The sequence below is a fragment of the Bacillus rossius genome, chromosome 11 (assembly GCF_032445375.1).
Source record: "Bacillus rossius redtenbacheri isolate Brsri chromosome 11, Brsri_v3, whole genome shotgun sequence".
NCBI lineage: Eukaryota > Metazoa > Arthropoda > Insecta > Phasmatodea > Bacillidae > Bacillus > Bacillus rossius.
The window spans coordinates 56986146-57011598 of record NC_086338.1 but is presented as its reverse complement, the minus strand read 5'-3'; the positions used below and the strand labels follow the sequence as shown (position 1 = coordinate 57011598).

Sequence of the window (25453 nt, the reverse complement as noted above, 5' to 3'; positions counted from 1 at the left end):
TTTTTTTACAGAAATATAAACCATAAAAAAAATTATTATTGACCTGTATATAGAATACACAACTATAGATGATATTTTTGATTATTCTTGTGAGAATACTGTGGCTTCTAAACCCTGTCAGTTGACAACTTCTCCCTAGATACATGAAAACAAGATGGTTCATACCCGATAGCATACCCAATATTTCTTTGTTGAAAGAATCTCTGTTATCACGGGCCACCACTTAGCCATCACACTATTCTAGAATAATGAAACCAGACAATAATTTAGGAAAGCTACCAACATTTACATTTACAAGGAGTATGTTGTCACGAGGAGAGACAGGATCGGGAACGAGACAGCACAGAAAGAGCAGGCGTACAGGACTGGAATGAGATCACGGAAGAGGCAAGGATGAGATTGTACGGTCATGTGAAGGGAATGGGAAAAGGGAGGCTGCCTAGGACAATCATGTAAAACTACACTAGATGAAGGCCTCAAGGAAGAATGAGGTGGGAAAAGCAGGTAGTAAATGAGTGCAGGAGAGAGGAGAATAATGGAACAGAGTGCAAGAGGAGGAATGGTGGATGTACAGAAGAAGATAGAGGTATGTTCCTTTGCTTGACCCAGCCACAGGCTGGAAGTAGTTGATTATGACGACAACTTAAAGAGTGAATGTTACATTTAAAAGCGAAAAAGAAAAACTATTACGCAAAATCTACATTATGCTATAAAAATTACGCAACACCAAAAACTACTGTCAAAGACCTTTTATTCAGTACTCTGAACTCAATTGAAAGTACTGTGTTGCCACAGTAACTCACTTTACATATAAAAAATTATACTAATTGATTTATATAAATTCAACATTTGCAAGTATAATATTACTGAACCCACACAAATATCAGCATACATAATACAGCTGTTATTGTTTCTCTTCACCATCAGTAGCAAACAATTAATAAATATTTTTATAAAAGCAATAACCATAGAAATTATCCATCCTCCATTTATAAACTTACTTATAAGAATTAGGTAATTATTTAATAATAATTTTTAGACCAAATCTAACACCCAAAAATTACTATTTCTTGATTATAATTTTTATTATGAAAACACACACTAGGCAAACTGATTTAACACCATTCATAAAAACTTTTTAAAAAGCAATAAAAAAATATGATTAAATATTAAGGCCATTTTAAAATCACTTATAGAATATCTTTACTTCAAAAGTATTTGTTTCACAAAATAAAAATCTTGACAACACTTATTTCTAACTACGCCACAAAAATTTAAAATTTACGTCGAAAGGCTGAAATTCGAAGTCCGTGGGAAAAAAAAAAAAAACTCAGCGCGGCAAAGTCAGACGTGAAAACTGGCAGGTCAAGACAACGTTTTTCGATCCACACGGCACAAATGCACAGCAACGGCCAATCACAGCCATGTTCCCGTCTTGTTGCTCGTCTCTCGGCACATCCGGGTCCAACGCCTCTCACAATTGGTGCCGACTTCATCCGCGGGAGCTAGAAGCCAGATCCTTTAGACTCCACCAACTGGCTATGGACGCTCCATAGACTCTGCAAGAACAAGCAGTAACTATCAACTTTCAACCATGGCAAAAAATTACAACTATTAAATTGAACATGGATAATTTTTGGATCTCACTGGACCACACGTACAAGTAACAGTACAGTAAAACATCAAACTAACAAAGAGGAATCTAAAAACTACAGTTAGCTAGCATCAAGACTAAAACTGTTCTAATACAATTAAATAATTCAAAATACTTGTATGTATAAAGAAATTGTAATGTACGCTTCAGTCCATTGCGACATGAAGCCATCCATGACGCAGGTACAAAAGTAATCCTACTTGCAGCAAGCCAAGGTAATGCAGGGCACCACTAAGCAGCAAAGTACAACACATAATTGCACATAGTGGAAAATACAGTTTAAATAATAATCAGATATTGTAAAACAAGAACAAATTATATACTCAAAAAAACCATAAAACACAATTAAATAAATTATACTCTATTATTTTTTTCCCCATTATTATCGTTTTAGTAAATAGTTGAAATTTAGATTTTCTTGGATATTTTGGGTTGGTTTCTTTCTGCTTGTGTGTGTCCATTTGTCTGGTGAGTGACAAACAGTGCAAATGCGAACAACGGACAGAACAAATGAAGTTCTCGTCATATCTGTCGGGCTAAGAGAATGCTCAAACGTGTAAGTGACAAGCAAACACAAGTGATGGAAACAAGCAACAGACACTCGGCATGGCTGGTCTCACCACGAATCATCTTCAATGTCCCAAGATTTGAACCCAGTTTCCCCTGAAATACCACCCAGCCTCCTCGCTCCACTAGTTCTAGATGTTTTTTACAACATACAGTTCCCAGATTGTAGTGAGGCTTCTAGGGGTTTTGTCAGTAGAGCCAGTAGAAGAAACACTTACGTATCTTCCAACAGTAGCAATGATGCTTGTTTACAAACTTTGGTTGAAATGGCAGATAAAGAGAGGTATTTAATGAAATTTACTGCTTAATATATTTTTATTTTTATTTCCACAATTATGAGTCAAGTGCATTTTAAACGCTAAGTAATTTTCCCCTGTTCACTGCAAAGTACCAACAAAGTTATTCATACAACACAGCCTTCCAATCAGCTTTAGTATATTATCAAACTATATTTAATACAATAATGATACTAATCATAAATAAGGGAAAAAAATTTTAAAACCTAAAATGTTGCTTCTGAATGTTGCTTCTGAATGTAACTTAACCTCAACCATTAATATTGTAGGATATTGCTTAACAATATTTATATTCCACGGATTCAAGAACATAACATTAGTAAACGAGGGTAATGTTTGACATTTAAATATTTCAGATCCAAGATCAAAACGTTTGCATGACTCAAAAAGTTTTCATGACGATAAACAGATCTATAAACGTTTTTAGGTCGTACAACCATCACATCAACCAGTCATAAATTAAAAATCCTGCTGAATCATCGTCATATACTTTTACCAAAATTGTGCCCTCTATAGATCTTAAACAGAATATAGCCTCACAACAGAGCAGAGAAAAAAAAAGGGAACAGTTTTCAGTTCAAATTTTTAACTGTATAGTAAATTGTGGAAAACGGAATAAACAAGATTTGCAGTTTGTGTTTTCTTTAAAATTTGGTCATCAGACACTTACACCACTCAATGTCGCTAATAGCACATCTTAAACATTCTGTGTCCTTTCGTAAATCATTCAACGAATAAAACATCAATAATCAAAACTCATCACGACACACACAAAATCTTCTAACAAATTTTCTGACACTGGCACAGATTGAGAAGATGTATTATTTCTCATGCAAGACAAAAAAAAGGAAAATATAATTATGTAATAACTTTGTTTACAGTTACAATTTGGGACAAAATAAAATGTAGCTATTTTGATGAATTTTAGAAACATGGTCGTAATATTATTTGTGCCTTGTTAGGACCGGGTTTTAAAAATATAACTCCATATTTTAGATATAACGAAAAACATAAAATTATAATATGAAAGGGTCCAATCCCTCTTAAGAGCAAAACTCCAAAAAAATAAGTTCAATCACATCCAACTGTGTGTGTGAATGGACGGACAAACAAACAAAAAAATATGTGCTCGCAAACACGTTTCTATACCTAACAATAGTTTTAACTCACAAGATAACAAAAAATAATACAAAAAACTAGAGACTGGCACAATTTTGGCAGATAAGCAGGCTACATTTCTCAGTCGCTTTCGTATCTTATCACTGTGGCTCCTACTGATTAAGCATGCTTAAGTGGCAACCAAAATTGAGTTTCGTTGAACATGCGTATGTAAAAATCAAACAGTAACATATTCTCCTGTGGATTCGTGACATATGGTGCTTTAGATGAATAGTTAGTTTTCTGTAAAGCTATCACTACAGATGTTAGAAAGTCAAATTAAGTGTAATCGTAAAATAAAAATCCAAACGTTTCTTGCACATACATGCGTTTTTGCACATAACATATAGTTGTTGTTTGCCAGCTCACACACAGTGGCTGTGAATCAAGTCACTTACTGCCCCGTAGTTTTCCACTAGTTTCGTAAAATTGCACGACATACAAAACTGTTTTATTATGATTTGAATCAACAAAGTTCTGCTGCTATTGTAAATGAACTTGTTACAGGGAGTTCTGTGAAAGGCAGGGACAGTACTTGTACAGACTCAAGCGAAAATTGAATAAAAGATAAATGTGACATGCTTATGGAAAGCTTCATTTAATTTTACAGTATTTTTTCACCAACAAAAAAATATTGCCAAAATAATTACTTCCAATAAATTTAGCTAAAAGTTTGTATGTAGCTAATTATATTTATGAACAATTTTTTCTTCTTCCTGATGGTTTTTTTTAGGTACTCATATATAAAGCTTGTCATGTTTTAAATTAATAATAATAGTAGTAGTAGTAGTAATAATAACAATATGTGTTAAATGTACTTCAAAACTTGTTTTTGACTTTTTGTATGACAGTATATGTGAAATAATGTACTTTAAATCCACCTACAAGAGCAATACAACATTATTTTATCATTCATTGTATTTGTTTGTTTGTCGTGCAGTTCAGCTCTGCTCGCCACTGTTGTGGCCACAGTTTGCAAAATATAATGCAAAATAACCGGTATTTTTTAGATACACGAGAACCTTACATTTAGATTTAACTCCTATCTAACACAAAAATATGACTTTTCACAACGTATAGTTGTCTAAACTGTAGAAAATTCAACGAACAGAACATTATAGCAGAACCTAATGTATCTTCCTCTGCGAAACAGATGATTGAGTGAATAGACGAAATCCCCTTCACGTACATCACACTGAAGTGTCGGTTCATAGTTTACTGAAGCACCAAGCAAGATGAAACAGCTACTGCACCAGCGATTCCTAATCGTCGCTATCATCCACGTCAGTAAAATTACGGCTGTCCTACAAAAACACAGCCGACCGTTTAAAAAAAATATAGCAAAATTGTGTTTCCTGGATGAAGGCATCTTTCAAGATTAGGAATCACTGGCCAAAAAAAAAAAGAAAAAAACTAAATAAGCCGGCAAACAACAATTACTACTAGAAGGGATAATGCACTTTTTCCTTTTGGTTTTGAGGTTATGGCCACGACGTCTCCTCTGCATGCTCCCAACAAACCACTCGCGCCCACGCCACGGCTTTCAGGTAAATCATGCAGAACAATTTTCGAAGAGAATCATGTTCTCAAAACCAACTGGACAAAGTATTATTCTGGGACCTCAGTTTTGAATACATACCGCAATTCTGTAAAACAAACGAATTTGTATCGAATGTTAATAAAACCATCCTTTTAATTTTTTAACGTAAATTTTCACCACTTGATTCTCTTAGTGGTTTTTAAATAATACACAAATGAGTTAACTAAGTATGCAAGGCTAAAGCAGAGTTGAAAATAGGAACGTGATAGCAGGAAAATGCATAAATCACTGTGAATGGAACTAAGAGGGGTGCTAGTGTAACGAGTTAACTGTAATATTGTAAAATAGTAAAGTCAACTCTTTAAAAAATTCATGCACTGGGGAATTTGATTTAATACAATTTCTTGGACAAACAGTACAAAACTGCAGTGGCCTATGTCCAAGAAATTGTATAAAAATAAAAGTAAAATAAGTGTTATGACAGTAATCAGTGAAAAGCCATCGCATTATAAAAAAAGGTAAAGACATGTGAGCCGCAGAGAAAATTGAGATAGAAGTACTAACAAATAAAAATGTGAGAAGAGAATAGAGAAGTGTGAATAGATGGGATTAGAAATAATGAGGAGGCAGTAATATGAAGTGAGAGCAGATACACAAAATATGGGAATGCATGGTAGGAGTTCAAAGAGGGGTGGGGGGAGTACAGAGAATGATGATTAAGTATGGAGATATATATAATGGAGTACTTACAGGGTGAAGAAGTACAATGAGGGGGGGAAGGGGGTTGTTGGGATAAGAAAGAGTTTAAATGCCATGGATATACTCTGGTATTACCAAGCTTGCTCTATCCCAACTGAATTTCATTTTTTAGTAACCTGTCAATTCATTGTTACATAAGTTTTTTAAATGCTTCCATTTCAATACGTTTTTTTTAGTTGTTAATTGTTAATCAAAAAAATTGAGAACTAAAATAAATGCTATTCTAAAAGTTCACAGTTAATTGTTAATTTAATCTAATGTATTTGAAATGACAAACTTATTTTGTAAAAGTAAAGTCAATAATCTTTATAGAAGCAATTTCAGAGAAAATTATAACGCAATGTATATTAACCACTATACCATATTTACCCGTGTATGGGTCGCAGATTTTTTGTTTGATAAAATGTACTGCGACCCACATGCAAATTTTCCATGGGTAAAAAAAAAAATATTAACATTGCCCAGTTGGGGTAGACTGTGTGCTTAAATAAATAGCCTGTGTTGGTTTTTAATAATTATGTAAGGATTTAAAGAGTAAATATAAATTGTTTAGTTAAAATAGCTCATCAGTGCGTGTAAGACGACATGAACTGCGTAGTTAAGCTACGCCCGCCGCCTGCGCCGGTAAGTGACGTATGTAGCTGTCTGCCCCCGGGCAGGCGCACTGCAACAGGGGAATTCTAAAAATAAACCAACCAGACAACTATTCGTGAAGGGGGGGGGGGGGGGGGGGGGAAGGGAATGCGTGTGAGTGAGTAGGGAAGCTGCCTTTTCACAGACGAGAGAGCCAAATGTCCGATCGTGCATCTTCAGGGTTTTTTGTTTGTTCATTGACCTGCATCGTTAAAAACCCGCATGGTAAAGTGTATAGGCTTCGGCCTGAGACAAACTTAGGTCCTCCCCTAACCTGGATCCCCCCCCCTACACACTTAGAATAATTTAGGCTAGGAAAAAAAAAATTGTAAATAAATATGGCGGTGTTGATAAAAGGAAAGACCATAAACAAGGCAACGGTATTTATTTGTACGCTCTGCCATATTTTTCGTTTGCCGTGAGTCCGTGAATGTTTATTTTGGACAACTCATGATAACTAATGGTCAATTAGGTTAGGTTAGCTACATTATAAATACTTTAAAACATTGTGGACGGTTGATTTGGTTAGGATAGCTACATAGAAGATACTGTGAAATCATGTGAACTGTTTCCTAGCCCTGGATAGCTACATATTAAAAAGTTATTTGCTAAGCAACCAAAAAATGATTTTACAGTATTTTTAATGTAGCTATACTTACCTAATATAACCAACCATCCACAATGTTTTAAAGTATTTATAATGTAGCTAACCTATCCTAATCGACCGCAAAATTTAATGCCACACCGATTTATACAATGAAATAGAACGGGGGAAAAAAAGTGCGCATGAACTTCGGGTGTGGCTCTCTCGTCTGTGAAATGAAGGCTTCCCGAGTTAGTGAGTGTGTGGCCATGCCACAGAACAAGGAGGGAAATAAAGAAGTGCGACTCTTACAGTGGAAACTAAAACCATGTTTCACGCGACATGTGTCGCTATCTGTTGGCCGGGCCCGTAACTACCAGCAAAAAAAAAAACCTCTGGCTAGAGGTTCTAGTACAAAGTTTTTATGTTAGTAAGTAATGTTAATTTATCTACTGTAAGTCTAATTACTTAGTAATTGTGCGAAGAACTCTTAATACTGTTTTGTAAGAAGATGGTAATGTAACATATAAATGAGTAGGACATGCAAACATTTCTGGCTTGCCCCACCACACAAAATACGTAGCTACCAAAATGGAGTGAATTAATTTTCGCCGGTTTGTTTGCCTGATAATGACTTATGCATTACTTCTCACAATCATTGTAGTTGTGTTAGCTATTATGAAAGCCACCATCTAGCAGATGGGCCCAAAACTGCTTCAAAAATCTAGGTCTCAGTTTCCGGCAGTTACAGTTTCACCCCCGTGGGCCATGCAGCAGTGTTTGTGGTTCTTCCTTCTTCCTTCAACATTGTAAATGTCCGTGAACACCGTGCTCAAATCATCAAGTTTCTATCTGGACAGGTTTTTGCATCATAACCCAACCGTGTCCAAACATTGTTTTTTGAATGAGATTTCCTATGCTTTCTACTGCAACATTTCATTCAAGACAAAACTGCTGTAAAGAGAGTGCTTGTAGTTATTGATGAACTCCATGGAAGAACTGTGGTCTTTTCTCTCTTGGGGAAGGCGGCAGGCAGGTTAAAAAAAAAAAAATACTGGGGGGGGGAAACAATTTTCATTTGTAATATTTGTTAGATACTGCTAAGAAGAAGGGGGGGGGGGGGTGTTTGTAAAGGCCATAAAAGGCTGCAATAAACTTAGACATGGACCATAAAGTCTTCACTTGTATTCTCCTGGAGACAGATTTATGACATGACTCATATTCCAAGGTGACTCTTACAGTGAAAAAGTTAAGATATTTTTTTTTTTGCCATAAATGGTGTGAAACACATGAAGGGGCGGTGAATAAATACGGTATTCAGTTGTTTTTTTTCTCCTTCTTTCTAACCTAACTTAACACTTGTTCAGCAAAAAAGTAACGGGATAACTAGGATGTAAATAAAGTTTTGAAAAAATTTATTCTGTTTAAATTACATCATTGCCATGTTGACCGATCTGATGCTGTGAAACAACTTTACATATATGTAAAAAATAAATTCAATTATAAAATATTATCAAAAATCTCTTTGTATTGATTTCATAATTAGGTCAGTTTTTTTTATAAGCTTGAATAATTTTATCTCATAACTTGGGTAGTCATACCTCAAAATAAAAATACAAGAGGACACCGGTTCAAAAAAGAAATTGCTCATGTCGACTATTGATTCTTTGATTTCTTCATTTATTGAGGAATTGCATTAACAGACTCCAACATCTCAAATAAATAAATAAAATTGGTTGTCTGTAAAGTCGGTTTACGGACGATAGTTTAACATGACAACGTCATAACAAAACATTGATGAAATGATTGCATACTTTTATGAATAAAATTGAATCATTTTTATTGAATTATCACTATTTTGTATGGATACAAAGAAGGAGTGAAATTAAATCTACAATTTAATTGATAAATTTACTTTTAATTTGCACTAATTAATTCAAATATGTTTATTACTTTATCGAAGAGATTATTTTAACTATAACTTTTATACATGTTTGCTATTTAACTTCTTCCAATCTGTGTTATTCTGTTAAGGATAGGACGATGATAGGAAAAGTAGGAAACGAATGGGAGTGTTTCAAGTTTAATGTGCCTCGAAAAAGTCAAATCGATGGTTGTTCCAATCGAGTGGAAGAGAGATAGATGCGGCGCAAGCGTACAATGAGCGTAACGGGACAATGTGCGTAACGGGACACTTTTTCGTGCATGCACCTGGCGTTCATCTATTTATTAGACAGTGTCACGTCAAAAATATTATTTATTCAAATAAAGCTAATGGTTGGCAAGCAAACAAAAAAAACACAGGCATGCAAGGATGGCTACTGAAAACAGACATTCACTACGTGCACACACGACAGAAACCAGCAGGGAGCAAATACCGTGGGGGGTCACGGCTCGTTCCTGGCCGTAGCGCCTTCCTCTATCAACCTCTGATGAACTGGGCTGAGAGCCTGCATGAACCAACACCAAACACTCGCAAAGTACGCAACACACATCACGTCATGCCACTAGAAACACTGCAGCCATGCGCCGACAAACCACCAATAAGAGGAGGGCTCAGAGAGACTAGCTTGGTGATTGGCACAGATGCAGGCATCCACAGATTTACTGCGTTCGTTAATGGAAGTCACTGTCAGGCACCTAATTTACAAGACATAGGCAATAAACAGGGCAAATTTATATGTAAAATCCCAGGTAAAAAAAAATCATTAAATAAGCCAAAGATCTCCCTCCCACAAAATAAATAGAAGAAAATGTGATTAAAATCAATTTAAATTACGTTCCATAGAACAAAGTAATAAAATAGAGGAAAATGTAGTATGACTACCCTTACCTAGTAGTATGACACAAAATGAAAAATGTAAAAATTAAAAAAAGGCTAATTTAGTTTGAATTGAGCCAAGCAATGCTAATTGTAGGTTCTGGTAATGTAATCTGTATTTGGAGAGTTATCAAAAGTCCACATTAAGGTGCGAAAAATAAAAATCTGCAAATATCTTTTGCACAAACATAATTTATTTACTTTTTTCTACAAATGTCATAAACTAATTAATCAACCACTGTACTTTATTCACTTTTACTAAACCACCTGTAAGCCATAAAACTGTTTTGTAGTACGGAAGTTACTCTGAAATGTGTTTCAGGGGAAAAGGAAAAATTGAACAGGAAATAATGGTGTTCTGCTATATTTGGAGAAGTAACCACGGAATGGCAAAAACATTAAAAATTACCTTACATTAAAAGACTTCTCATGTTTAACATTATACCGGTACTTCACTTCAAATAATTTCAAATTTTAACTATTTAGTTTAAAGTACTTTCATTACTAAACACAAAAAAAATTGGTACGTTGTAATGAGATTTCAATGTACCGCCTAGCTTTTGTGGACCCATAAAAAGCATTAGATAATGACAATTAGGAAGTCATGCTGAGAGTACTACAAGGAGATAATCTAAATTACTACGGAAGTGCGGTTTTCAATCCTTACAAGAATGAAAGTCCCCTAAACTGAAAAGTATTAAGGAAGGGCATTCTCTCTCAACAACCACCTGCAAGAAGTTGTAGAGAAAATAAGAGGAAATGGGAGACTAGTCAACATAATGGAAGAAGATTCACCTACAAGAGCTGCAAGACAACAAACGATGGGAGAAACAGAAGAGAAATGGTCAGCCAGATAGGTCAAGCGACACCATTTTATAAAGTGTATGACTATGCACTAAAACAACATCAGGGGAGGGGGGGGGGGGGAAATTGCTGTCTGGGCACTGGCAGAGAAGCATGATATATTCCCTTCAAATTACTAGCACTGATGAGTTTCCAAGACTTTTTTAAGAGAATAATTGGCTCTATTTATTTATATAAATATTAATTGTTTAAGGTACGAAGTTCCTGGCAAAATGTAAACAATCATGATGCCAAGAACAACAAACTACGAAGGCTAATTTTACATAATTATGAGCTTAACTCCTCGCCCCAAATAATCTTGGGCTCTCTGAGCTAAAAACGGGGTAGCCACTCTATCGGCAAAACTAAATTCCAGGTTTTCCCCCAGGATTTTTAAGGTTTTCAAATAATTTTTTAATAACTGTTACTACACTAATAACAAATTTATGTAAGTTAACTAACAATGATGGTTGCATCAGAGTTGAATCCAAATGAACCATTCAACATTAAACAGCAAATATTTAAAATTATGTCAAATAGAAAGTATTTCTGTAAGACTGCATTACTTCTGTTATAAAATTGTTATTTCCTGAACATAATTTAGTAGCTCTTGTATTTTTAAACTATGACAGTATCAATCAACAGGAAATTTTTTGCGAAAAGACAGAAATGGTATAAATAATACAACCAACTATAAACACAACAAAAATAATTTCAACAACTGCCAGGGTTGAAAACAGTTAACACATTAAAATAATATTTATTAACATTATTTTTGTTAGTTAAGCACTTCAAAAAATATATTCCTAGCTTTAACTTCTTCATAGAGAATCTTTCAATCACATAATCTGCACAATATGAATTTACTTGTTCATCCTATATTTTTAATAGTCACTAAAAACCACTTTAATACTGGCTGTAAAACAAATCTATCTTAAACTAATAGTAATGTTAAAATCATAATATACTGATATGTTCTTTTCTTACGGTAGCCTTTGAAAAACTTAATGAAAAAAAGAATTATGGCACCATCCACTAGTCTAGTTTCTTCCATGTTCAACTTTGAATTTTTTTTTTCAGCAATAGCCTCAAGTCTTTCTACATGACGAACTAAAGTAATAGTTTTCAGTCATGGCTTATATTTATAGTTACTGATGATTAAAATCATGAAATGTAAAATTTAAAAAAAAAAAAAAAAAAAGAAAGAAACTGTGTAATGACTTCCTCCCTCTACGGTTAATCGTCAGCAACCCACAGTACTATCGCAACACAACCTCACATCCTCTGCAGAGGTTTGCCAGTAAACAGCGCTCAAAAAATAACGTTAAGTTAACACAGTTTGCAGGCACAATGAGCAGTTTCTTCGACTGAGCTCTTTCAAACATGCTGGACAAACAAATAATACCCAATGGCTTTCAAAATTCACAGAATTTCTTAGTGTTCCCGGCACCAAAAAACAATTCCTGGCTAACTCCAGGTTTCCCAATTTTACCGGTCGGGTGGCCATCCTCTCAAAAAGTATCGATTCCGTCCCAAGATGGCGCTAAAACGGTGGCATATTAATTTCTATTCACGGATCAGTGTCTCTTTCTGATAAGTAAAGACCGGAAAAATTCGCGGATTCATTTCACGATGTGGTAGAATCCAAACAACTGTACCTTTATATTGATTCTCTGATTTGGCTCACAGTTTATCTGAAGGACTTTGAGCCAACGGAAAACCTTCAACCGAAAAAAGTATCGAATCGCAAGCGTCCCAGTTGACAGGTGACACGAGTCGGTAGCCAATGAGCAGGTGGCATTTGCCCGAGTATGTAGGGGATTGTGTAGTCTATCCTAGAGGTCATCCAAAGCGCGAATTTTACCAGTCTCTACTGATGAGGGTACAGGAACCCAAAGAGGCCGTCTCGGCCGTCATGTCACGGAGGGAGGAACGGGACTCACCTTGAAGTACTTGACGGTCTTGACCCGCAGCTCGAGGGTGGCGTCCTCGTCGCAGATCATGATGGTGTGCGGGTGCTGCTGGAAGGCAGACACCGTCCACATGTGGTTCACCCCCTCCTCGATCGCCTTGTACAGGGCGAACGCCTTGTGCGCGCCCGTGATCAGGATCATCACCTGCCCCGCGCACGCCAAGACACTTTCGTGAGCACGCGCGACTAGCCGGTCCGCACACTGCTCACTGCATTACCTAGCAGCCCTTCAAACTGCCGCTGCACGAAACCCTCACATGTTCAATGTAAAACTTACCATTTTTTGAAATATATAAAGAGTTATTTCATAACGAGAAGAAGTATCGGTAGATTGGAATAAAGAGACTTCTATCGTGGTAAATAAGCAAGTTCAAACCTAACAGAGCCGTCCCAACCGACAAGGCACAAACTATAAGCACAGCTTCAGGAAAAATCCAATCTATTTTAAAAAATCTGCTGAAGATATCAGAGTAGCGTGTTTACAAAAAGCGTTTAAGAGTAAGCTGCGCGCAGACCAGTATTTTTATGGTTATTCTCCCATGTTTTCTTAGCAAAAAGTCTCGCCTGCAATCTTAAAGTGAAATAAAAACCAGATAAGATAACGCTCATTCATGCTACTGGTAAGTGCAGACACCAGTACATAAATTAACTGCCTAAACTTAGGTATCTTGAACATTTATTACACAGGTTATATGATGCCAAGTAAAAAGAGTAAAACCAAACCTCTTCTGCGTCCATAACGGTGGCTACTCCAACGGTGAGGGCTTGCTTGGGGACTTTGGTGATGTCGTTACCGAAAAACCTTGCGTTCGCCTCCAGGGTGTCGTGGGCCAGCGTCTTCACCCTGGTTCTCGAAGCCAGCGAGGACCCAGGCTCGTTGAAAGCAATATGGCCGTCTGGACCAATACCTGAGAGCAAACAGTCTTCATCAATACGAATGTGCGTCTAAAATATGAATCAAAAAAATCCAGAGTGCATATGACTTATGAGACTACATAATAACCTCACAAAGAAAATTGTGAGAAAACTGAAATGTAAAACTGTGCAAATATGTGTGATTATATACTTACTGTACATATCTATTGTTTTTCACACAGGGACTCTTAAATAATTGCATAAACTAATTTGTTAATGACAATGTAATAATCAGGAAAAGGACAAGCGAAGCTTTCCGACTGAGCTGAAAAACTGAACTTTGTCCAAACATTTTCTGTGCATTATTTGAAGATTCTGGTAAAAAATTACGTTCTGCATTGGTGCTCACATATCAAACTTGGTTACTGACAAGCAGCTGAATACACTTGCGAAATAAAAAATTAAGAAAAAAACTCCAGTGAACTATCTTTGAAATTCCTGATCCTATTTGTGATTACAATAGCTTTATTTTTGACACCGTAACACTGGTTTGCTTACAATGGCTGAATTCATACCCAAGTTCGATTACCTTCGGCAGTATCTCCTGAACAGCGAGAGCAAATAAATTACAGGTTCTTGAAGAGGCTAAGCTTTTAAGACGGTTGTTCTGAGATCATTAAGTCAGCATTAGCTATTTAGTTCTGGTCCAATTTAAGAACTTGAATAATGCTAATGTCTTTGAAAACTGTGTTTTGAGCGGACGACACACAAGCCCGACAGGAAAACTCACCCCCGACGAACAAGTGGATGCCGCCCGCCGCCTTGATCTTCCGCTCGAAGTCGTCGCACTCCCCCTCCAGATCAGGCGCGTTGCCGTTCAGCAGGTTGGCGTTCTCCGGCTGAATGTCGATGTGTTTGAAGAAGTTGTTGTACATGTAGTAGTGGTAGCTCTCCGGGTGGTCTCGCGACAGCCCTGAACGAAGCACGCACCGTTAGTCCGTTATGGTGGCAAACATCATGTACACATGCATACAAATTTACACCCAAAAAATTGTTTTCATGAGAAAACAGATTTTGACGTGACGTCTAATAAATCGATGAACGCCGGCTGCACGGACGAAAAAGTGTCCCGTAACGCACATTGTCCCGTTACACTGTGTTCCGTTACGCTCATTGTAGGCTTGCGCCGCATCTATCTCTCTTCCACTCGATTGGAACAACCATCGATTTGACTTTTTCGAGGCACATTAAACTTGAAACACTCCCATTCGTTTCCTACTTTTCCTATCATCGTCCTATCCTTAACAGAATAACACAGATTGGAAGAAGTTAAATAGCAAACATGTATAAAAGTTATAGTTAAAATAATCTCTTCGTTAAAGTAACAAACATATTTGAATTAATGAGTGCAAATAAAAGTAAATTTATCAATTAAATTGTATATTTCATTTCATTCCTTCTTTGTATCCATACAAAAGTGATAATTCAATAAAAATGATTCAATTTTATTCATAACACTATGCAATCATTTCATCAATGTTTTGTTATGACGTTATGACGTTAAACTATCGTCCGTAAACCAACATAACCTACAACCAATTTTTTAATTTTTATTTTCAACTTAAAGCGAGGTGGTAACATGCTCGACCCTCACTCCCGAGGGTCCGGTTTGGGTCCCAGTACAGCCAACCCCTGGTTGTCCACACTCACTCCAGGCAGATACTGCGATGGTTCCTTACCGTGGTCCACGCAGAGTGAATGAAGAGAGACAGAAACATCCCTCCCATGTTGTTGAAACTTCCAGATTTAGATTGTTTCTTCTGGGGTAATGGTCGGGAGTAAGTTTCATGCACCTGCCAACCTCAGTCAGTAAAGGTGGGAAACAAAACTATCAAATAATATGTAAAATAACAAATATACATGTTCATGCTACATGTATGATGCATCTCTTTTATAAATATACATTTTATATCTACATGCTGAAAGAATTTATTTTTACGTTTCAGGAAGGTTTTCATTAAGTCACACTTAACATCTCCTCAGTCCCATTTTTGATTTTTAAAACAAATTAAATTAGAATTTTAAAGTTATCTAGCAGAAAAAAAAGGATACACAAGCCTTAGACAAACAGCTTGAAGCCCCTGTCTAGTGTCAGCCCCTGGGCGATGACCCGTCCCTCCTGGTGTCCCTGGTCTGTATCGTGAGCTACAGTCTCTACATACCTCGCTGTCAACTCGTTATTGAGCCAGAGAAAAATAAACTTTTCTTACCGACATACTCGTCCATGTTGAAAGTTTTCACATACTTGAATGACAACTTTCCAGCTTTATGGAACTCAATTAGTTTCTGGTACATTCCGTACGGTGTGCTGCCTGCAACGTGAAAGAACAAAACCAGCTTTGATTAAGTATGTTCTGAGCATCTGCCTGTAGTCAAAATGGTCAATTCTTGATTTACAATGTGTGATTTGGTAAGTTACAATTTGGATGCATTCATCATTCACTTGTTTTAGCACTCAAACACTACAATAATTGAAAATTAACTTGAAAATTAATCTAAAGAGTTTGAAAGTTCAATTCTCATGCTACCAGTTTCATTAAATTCATCTCTCAAATGCTTCATATGCAAATACATATACTGAAAATATAAATAAAATAATTATTAAAAATAGTTATTAAAATAATCATTAAAAAAAATATTTTTTACAATGTGTCCTGGTTAAAAGTAAGTGATGTTTATTTTGATCACCACACACTTAGTCCAAATAAGTAAAATAACACACACAATTTTTTAAATTAAAATTAATAATCAACAAACATGGTGAAATCGTGATTTTGAAATTTTCATTCAATATAAACTACCTACAAAAACAAAATTTACGAAATATTTCACCTTTAATACCAAATTTTGGTTACATGACAATTTTGTCTGCAAAATTGCCAGTTCGAATATGACCTCAGTAAGCTGAAACATGCTTTGCTAACAGATCAAGTCCGTCGCACTATGTGCAAAGGCACTGCATGTAACAGCGAGATCCCCGAGAGTCGAACATTGCGCTCACCTGTCGGCAGTCCCATAACGAAGTACTTGTCGGGTCCGGGTTTGAAGTCATTGATCCTCTTCAGGACGTACTTGGCCGACCACTCGGCCACCGTCTTGGCGTCGTCCAGAATCACCAACCTCATGGCAGTCACTCAGCTGGAAAAAAAATTCAACCTGCTGACCCTCCGCTGGCCACTCCGACCCTCCGCTGTCCACTCCGACCCTCCGCTGTCCACTCCGACCCTCCGCTGGCCACTCCGACCCTCCGCTGGCCACTCCGACCCTCCGCTGTCCACTCCGACCCTCCGCTGTCCACTCCGACCCTCCGCTGTCCACTCCGACCCTCCGCTGTCCACTCCGACCCTCCGCTGTCCACTCCGACCCTCCGCTGTCCACTCCGACCCTCCGCTGTCCACTCCGACCCTCCGCTGTCCACTCCGACCCTCCGCTGACCAATCCGACCCTCCGCTGTCCACTCCGACCCTCCGCTGTCCACTCCGACCCTCCGCTGTCCACTCCGACCCTCCGCTGACCACTCCGACCCTCCGCTGTCCACTCCGACCCTCCGCTGTCCACTCCGACCCTCCGCTGTCCACTCCGACCCTCCGCTGTCCACTCCGACCCTCCGCTGTCCACTCCGACCCTCCGCTGTCCACTCCGACCCTCCGCTGTCCACTCCGACCCTCCGCTGTCCACTCCGACCCTCCGCTGTCCACTCCGACCCTCCGCTGTCCACTCCGACCCTCCGCTGTCCACTCCGACCCTCCGCTGTCCACTCCGACCCTCCGCTGTCCACTCCGACCCTCCGCTGTCCACTCCGACCCTCCGCTGTCCACTCCGACCCTCCGCTGTCCACTCCGACCCTCCGCTGTCCACTCCGACCCTCCGCTGTCCACTCCGACCCTCCGCTGTCCACTCCGACCCTCCGCTGTCCACTCCGACCCTCCGCTGGCCACTCCGACCCTCCGCTGTCCACTCCGACCCTCCGCTGTCCACTCCGACCCTCCGCTGGCCACTCCGACCCTCCGCTGGCCACTCCGACCCTCCGCTGTCCACTCCGACCCTCCGCTGTCCACTCCGACCCTCCGCTGTCCACTCCGACCCTCCGCTGTCCACTCCGACCCTCTGCTATCCACGCCAATGTTTTGAAGCACACAGGCAACGGGCCGAGTCAACGCAACTGACTGGACATGCCCGTGAAAATGTTGGTGTACCTGCCAGCATACCTTGTTTATTTATTGTCTTTAATGGCTTCTTACGAAAAGTTAAAAGAATTTATTATTGAAAAAATTGTTGTTTAAAATAGGTTATCTACCAAAAAATAACATACTTTAAAACAGGAGTGCAAATCTGTGGATTCGCAAGGGAGGCCCACATAATTTCGCAGGGGGAGCCCTAGCGGTGTGAAAGTTTTGCACGTGGGTTTTAACTGACAAAGTCATCATCCCTAGATAGGTTGCATGTACATTGTATACGATACTACCCTTATGTTGGTCTATATGCATGCAATAAGCAGAAAACTTTAAAATATACAGAAAGTTTTCCAATAAAACATAGTTTTAACATTTACGTTTACCAAAACCAGTTTCATAGTCATGATTTTGCAAGCGGGCCCCCTTCAGTGAGGGGCTCCTTAATTCCGAGAGGGGGGGAGGGATTCCAAGCCCCCCCTGCTCCCTGGGATCTACGCCCATGTTTTCAAATAAATACTACTTCTAATCTTCAAACACTTATTTGTGCCAAACCTAACAAACTTTATTTTTTAACAAATGTTGATTTTTTTCAGAAATATAGTAATAAAATAACTATTTGCATGTCTTTAAAATGTAATATTTACGTGCCAGCTATAATTTTTGTAGAATTATAATTAAAAAATAAATATTGTGAACACTAAAAAGGTTTCTCATTGAAAAACGAGGATCCCCCAGACAGACCTGCAATACGGATGACTAGCAATGGGTTGTCGAATGCAAGTGGCCCCGAGATATCCCTCCCTCCTCATGAACAGCTGGTGAACATGCTGTGGTGGATTTGCATGCTGATTGGATTTAGTGCCGTGATCCAGAGCATTATGACAGAAATCTAAGAGATGAGGTGCCAACAGGCATCTTGAATTTTCTCCGTTTGATAACCTGAATCCTATTTAGAAATACTGAAAAATCTTTGTAATACCTAGAAAATATTTGAAAATCATAAGAATTGATTGCATTTGGTTTTTAAGTCAATTTGAAGGTAGAATTTTCTGCCTCGAAAGCAAAATGTCCTGTAGATTTCCTAAATAAAACACGTGACTTTGTATGCACACTTCCATTTCTTTTCATAAAACCAAATTAAATCAGGTAAAACACCCTAAGTGAATTCACATCATGTTTAAACAATCATACAGCATTAAAATTGTATTCAACACATTTTAGTGACTTTGTCATGAAACATTACACATTTTATGGGAACTCTCATTGTTTTTCCTATAGTCTTGAGTTATTCCCAAGTATCCATTACTTTTAATACACAATAGACAGCCTGAACAGATAAGTACAGAAAGGCTTATTTACGAAGAACCTTCCACATAGAGATGACTTGGAAAACACAACCAATTAAAAATATAATCTGGTAAAACAGGCCAAGGACTGTGCACAGCGCATACCGTGTCTGACCGTGAGCTGGCGGATCCCTCGTTGATGTTGACCGCCAACAGTCGCTGACCGAACCCAGGTCACGCCAACCGTAAACTGCTATCAACAGCACCGCCTTCCGACAGTTCACTGTCCCCTTATCTTATCTGTTTCAGAGTGTCAGAGTGTGTTCCCGTAATAGAAACCAACAACCACCACAACTGCACGATAATGCGGGCAGCTTCAATGTTTTCCCATTGCTTACACTTTTAATACCGCGGGCATTCCCGCATTCAATTACGGCCACATGAGACAATTGATGATCAGGCACAACTGCAGACCTTCACACAAACCCCATATCACTCACAGGACAATACAAGTACGAGACTTAAAGAACAAAAGGCCTCTAAGCTCCCCTTCCAAGACTAAGTCATAAATCATGACTTTCCATGTACAATGAAGGTACCACACACGAGTGCACTGTCTCTTGTGTAGAAACAATTACTCTAAATTTTCCACAGTGGTACTTGGGTACAAAACCAAAAAGTTCATTATTAACAGCAGAAATCACAGAGCGAGAACTGAAATTAGTGGATTATGGTAACTGCTGAAAGGAGCGGCCTATTGGAACCAAGCGAGAAAAATTAACAAAATAAATTTTTAAGTTATCCTGGTTTTATAAACATCCTGGCATTAAAATATTGCAAGTGATTTTTATTTACCTGTGAAGGTTGTAATTATGGCAATGCATCATAACAATTTCTACAATTTTCACAAAGTTTCCTGACATTTCCCGGACCATCAAAATTCCCTGATTATATATATAAATAAAAGGGAATTAATTTCCAAAAAAAAAAAAAACGTATTTCTTGGTGTTTATCATCCCACAAAAGTGTATTTTTAAAATTTTCACTACTTCATCTCATCATCATAAATGCATCATTCCAATATGTTACAACTGGTAAAAATCAAAACCCTAGTTAACCAAGGGAAGAATTACATCACGAGCTAAAAATTTTTATTTATTAATTAAAACACATTGCTAGACTACCAAGTTTCAGCAGAATTATAAGAACTACAAAAAAAAATACAGAAATCCCATAAGACTGGCTAAGAGGATGCATATACAAAACCGGATAAAACAAAAACATAGAAAATAATCATTCCGAATTGGGTAGGGGCATTAAACTTGAAAAATAAATAATAACTCTAAATAAACTGTGAAGTAATTTAAGACAGTGATGAGAATTTTTCAGAGTTTAATAAGCTGATTTTTAGTAATTTTGCTTACACACAAATGCAACTAACAACAGTCAAATAATGACAACCATCGATAATCTGAAATGTAACTACCCATATAACAATAAATCAATTTACTTATACCCAATATCAATAAAGGAAATAATAAAAACTATAAAACAATTTTTAAAAAATCAAATTTTAAGATATCTATGGCATATCTAGCAAAATTATAACAATTGCTGGACATCACATTGGTAAGCCATTATGAAACTTAACTAATGAAGTTTTTTTGAAAGCTACTATATAGACTGATTGAAAAAAGCAAAAATACTCCCTCCCTGTCTATTCGTTGCAAACCCTTCTTCCATTACCTTTCTTAACTTGAAACACCCCAAAAATCCCAAACACCACAACACAACTCAAATCAAAACAAATACCCCTAGTTCTACCAACTCATAAACTTACATTCCCTACTTCTAAACTCTCAACCGCTATTAATATGTCACTGCATTTTCCTTCCGTGATTCTCAACCAATAGGAAACTGGTATCGAATATCAGAATTGTGCCAGATAAAATAACTAAACTATGGTTAAACCAGGTTAAAGCAATCAAAGAAATAAAGGATACTGGAAAAAGTTTTCTTTTCTTTTTGTATTAAATTTTTCCTTTTATGACTAAGACTTAAGTTTATAGGATTTTTATGTACCCAGCATTTTACAAAATGTGAAATATATCTGTATTGTATTGTATATGTACTAATTTATATGTAGCATATACACAATTACTAACTGTTTTGATCACCTCCATGTGAGATCCACAGAACAAAATATTAAATAAAAATAATGATTATTCCAATCCCATTTAAATCTCAAATCTGCAAGACTCCGCTACCAAGAACAAACGGAACGAGTGCTGAAGGCACACCCATCTACCTGCAAAATATTTTCACATATTTTTATTTTAAATAATTAACGTAAGAAAAAATGCAGCAGGTTGACAGACAACTGTACACACTCACTCGATGAAGCATAGTTGCACAGATTTGTGTAAAGGAGAAGAGGGAAGCTCTCAAAATTCTAAAAAAAAAATTGCTTTATGAGAAAACATTTTGCAACACTGAAAAACCTGTAAGCTATGAACTATCATTTTAAGCATGACATTAACTTAAAACAAAATTGTATGCAAGGGCTAAATCTCACTAGAGCAATAACAGTGAAAAGAGTCACATGTTTTTTACAATTTGACAGATAGCCAATAGTCATTCAAAACATTTGACTTTTTATATTTTCAATAAAACCACCTACACCTTGACAATTATGTCATGAGCACATGTATGTTCATGAGGTTATATATTCTTTATTTTCAGTAACTTACTTACGTACAAATTAAATGCTTACGAAAATGTATGTTCCACGCACTTACGTTGAAATTAAATCAAATAAACAATATTTTATTCTTAAAAACTATATGATTATTACATTACCTACTCCAATTAAACCACACACACTTCTGCTCAATTCAACTCAAATATTTCTTTTCCCTTCACAGAGTAGCCAACAGCTTTTCACTAAATATACCAAAATTTGGATTAATAACCTTTTATAGATAAAAAAAAGTATTCTTACACGAGAATTTCGTTACTCTTTAGTGATCCAAGTTTTGATATATCGTGACACCCTAAAATTTGAATGCCGAGTTATACGTGCACGAAACATTACAAATGTTTGCCGTTACTCCATTTTACACTTAAAGACGTAATTTTCAGTTTGGAAACGTAAGAATAAATGTAAATTTATAAACTAATAAAGAGTTTTCATTGACCAACTAAGAGATTATCAAGATATCATTATCAAATTAGGGAATATTTAAACCAACTGTGACTGCTGTAATAACATTATTCTGACGTCGAACCATCTCTGGTAGTAAAGACTGGTCCCCACCAATAGTTGTCTCCACTGGCGGAAAGCACTCCTCATACACACCACATGATCCAGATCCGCGACTGTCACCAAAGATTATCCGAAGTAGCCTCATCTGTAGTTATCCAATGGTAAATAAACACAACACGAAAGAAAATATAACTTGTCCAAGTGAATATTATGTAAACAAAAAATCTGGCTGCACACTTATAAGGCACAAATAGAATTTATTATATTTTAACGTAACATCAAATTATTACTCCAGCTATAAAATAAAGACCATTCCATCACTTTGTCCAATAAAATGTAAGCAAATTTGTTAAGCTAGCGTTGCCAGATATGATGCACACGACTGTGCAACAGTTCATTTAATGTTCACAATTAATGATATAGATGTATTTTAATTTGCCGATTATTCTGGTTGGGAGCAAAAAAAAATTATCTCTAGACTACTGGACCTAGTTATTGTTATTGTATTTTAAATAAAAATTCTAAAAATGTGTGTTATTTTACTTTTAAGTCACTCAGGGATTAAATAAATAAATGTTATCATGAGTGGTGTCAGTTACTATAAATCAACAAAGCGTACCTTAGTATCGTTAACACCAACACACTATTATTTATGCCAAAATACCGCCTCGGCTGCGATTCACGTCACAAATCTTGTGAATCTGGTAAGCCACACGGAGTACACGTGTTGTGCACTTATAATTTATGCCCGTGCACAGATTTTACACTACGTTTGTTTCTCTGGCGCAAGTCCCAACGGAGAAACCCACCATTCATAAACTGGACCCCAAAAACCTTCTTTTACCCAGAACCCTCAGCGCCGGGCGTTTCAAACTACAATGGTTCGTAATGGCCGTGTCACTGAGAAACTCTGGCCAATCACAAACGACCGTTTCAAAACAGTCTTTAAAAATTCAAAATAAAAGTGTAGAATAAATAAGTTCAAATTAATAGTGATTGTTGTGTGAACTGTCAACACCAAAACAGAAGCTATTGGTTACCTAGCGACGGTACGGCAAAATGTAAACAAACCTGCGCTGCGGCAGTGGCGGATACAGAAAAATCTCAAGGGAAAAGGGGGGGGGGGGGCAGGTCTACCTCTTCCACACACTCCCTTGTTACGTCACCTTGGTTGCTTGGATGCAGCCAGAGATCTTTTTCCAAGCTCTATCCGTTTCATTAAGTCTCGCCCGAATATTAAAGGTAAGTGTATGAATGTGTATTGTATAACATCGGCGGCCGGGTGCTCGCCCACCCCTTGCCAAGAACCATGCTTGGTGCTGGGCTGCCCAGGTCAAGGGGGGGGGGGGGGCTCCCCCTGCAACACCCCTATTAATCCGCCACTGCGCTGCGGTAATATAATTTCAATAGCTCTCTACCACTGCACCGGTACACTTAAAGAAGAAAAAAAATGGTTGTCTGTAAAGTCGGTATACGGACGATTGTTTAACGTGACAACGTCATAACAAAACATTGATGAAATGATTGCTTACTTTTATGAATAAATTTGAATCATTTTTATTGAATTATCACTATTTTGTATGGATACAAAGAAGGAGTGAAATGAAATCTACAATTTAATTGATAAATTTACTTTTATTTGTACTCATTAATTCAAATATGTTTATTACTTTAACGAAGAGATCATTTTAACTATAACTTTTATATATGTTTGCTATTTAACTTCTTCCAATCTGTGTTGATTCTGTTAAGAATAGGACGATGATAGGAAAAGTAGGAAACGAATGGGAGTGTTTCAAGTTTAATGTGCCTCGAAAAAGTCAAATCGATGGTGGTTTCAATCGAGTGGAAGAGAGATAGATGCGGCGCAAGCGTACAATGAGCGTAACGGGACAATGTGCGTAACGGGACACTTTTTCGTGCGAGCATCCGGCGTTCATCGATTTATTAGACGTTGTCACGTCACAAATTTTACTACCTCAGAAAATTTAAATAAATTAATCTGATTCAATTAAAAGTTACGTTCTGCTATCACATGGGTGGTTGTTTAGGTTTAAACCAGGACGATCATCTGTCTAGGGCGCCACCACATGAATTCTCAGTCATATGGAACCAGTTACTCTCATCTCAGGGCCGTGATGTCACCCATGCGCAGCGAGACTCATACCTCACTTATGATTAACCGCACCGAAATACGTACACTCTGAGCGGTGCACACACTATATTAAATTAGGAATAGACAACTAAGTAGGCTGAGTATGCATGATGTCTCTCCACGTGGTCGTATATATAAAAAAGAAAAATTTACTTCCAATCATTGTTTTTATTCATTAGGTACTCGCTCTTACAAACCTCCACATCACTTAAACACAGCCAGTCGCACAAATCAGAAATGGACTAAAGTCAGAGTTTGTTTCTCAAAATCTTCTGTGAGCAAATTAATAAATGATTAGGCTAAACAATCTTCCGCCCGAGGCTAGCCTTTAAGTTAAAAGAAAACAATCTATAAGAATTAAAATAACAGATGGACGTCAATCACTGAAACGCAAATGTTAGACGGACATGGCACGCGGAACGCCTTACCTCTGCAGCGGAGACGAGTCAGCCTCGTGGACCCCACACAATTAAAAGTTTTTTTTTTTGTTTGTTTGGGTGGCTTTCAGCGGATGTGCCAGCAGCCATAGGGTAATGTGTCCTTATGTGAATCGTTATCATATCTTATCAATCAATCAAATCGCAGTATGTAAATTGGGTCATTATATCTTAGTCAATCATCATCGGTAATCAATTACCATCATGTAAATTAACACCCATGCCTTACCCGGGACTCGAACCCAGAACCCCTCGCACCGTAAGCCGGTGTGCATCCGACTACGCTACGGAGGTCGGCACAGAATTAAAAGGTCTGAAGCAGCAACAGAATTTTTATTTGGAAAAATGTATCATTTTCCTGGAATCCAAGGAAACCCACCTGCTCATCATGCAT

General features: G+C 37.5%; 2 protein-coding genes across 16 annotated transcripts; both read right to left on the bottom strand.

The window, feature by feature from the left end:
• Positions 1-734: 734 nt before the first annotated feature.
• LOC134537084 (glucosamine-6-phosphate isomerase) lies at positions 735-22533 on the bottom strand. 15 transcript variants are annotated; one of them, XM_063377337.1, is made up of 8 exons: positions 22204-22533; positions 16743-16879; positions 15952-16053; positions 14472-14654; positions 13550-13734; positions 12798-12971; positions 9569-9640; positions 1435-1559 (listed from the first exon to the last, which is right to left on the bottom strand). In XM_063377337.1, exons 2-7 carry the CDS (start codon positions 16864-16866, stop codon positions 9578-9580), a joined length of 831 nt encoding a protein of 276 aa, XP_063233407.1. In that variant the 5' UTR covers positions 16867-16879; positions 22204-22533; the 3' UTR covers positions 1435-1559; positions 9569-9577. The 15 variants fall into 15 exon arrangements, with proteins under 15 accessions (XP_063233415.1, XP_063233410.1, XP_063233413.1 ...); XM_063377330.1 differs by having other exon boundaries at positions 22062-22327; XM_063377334.1 differs by lacking the exon at positions 22204-22533 and adding an exon at positions 22066-22182.
• On the bottom strand, positions 16876-25453 carry LOC134536483 (uncharacterized). Its single transcript, XM_063376204.1, has 2 exons — positions 25439-25453; positions 16876-17811 (listed from the first exon to the last, which is right to left on the bottom strand). The coding sequence occupies exons 1-2, from the start codon at positions 25451-25453 to the stop codon at positions 16876-16878; spliced, it is 951 nt and encodes a 316-aa protein (XP_063232274.1).

Coding starts and splice junctions, on each gene's coding strand:
- LOC134537084 (XM_063377337.1), bottom strand. CDS start 16,866: ATGAGGTTGGTGATTCTGGACGACGCCAAGACGGTGGCCGAGTGGTCG. Junction 12,972..13,549: donor CCGTTATGGACGCAGAAGAG/GTTTGGTTTTAC, acceptor TGCGCGGGGCAG/GTGATGATCCTGATCACGGG. Junction 9,641..12,797: donor AGACCGTCAAGTACTTCAAG/GTGAGTCCCGTT, acceptor TGGTTCATGCAG/GCTCTCAGCCCAGTTCATCA.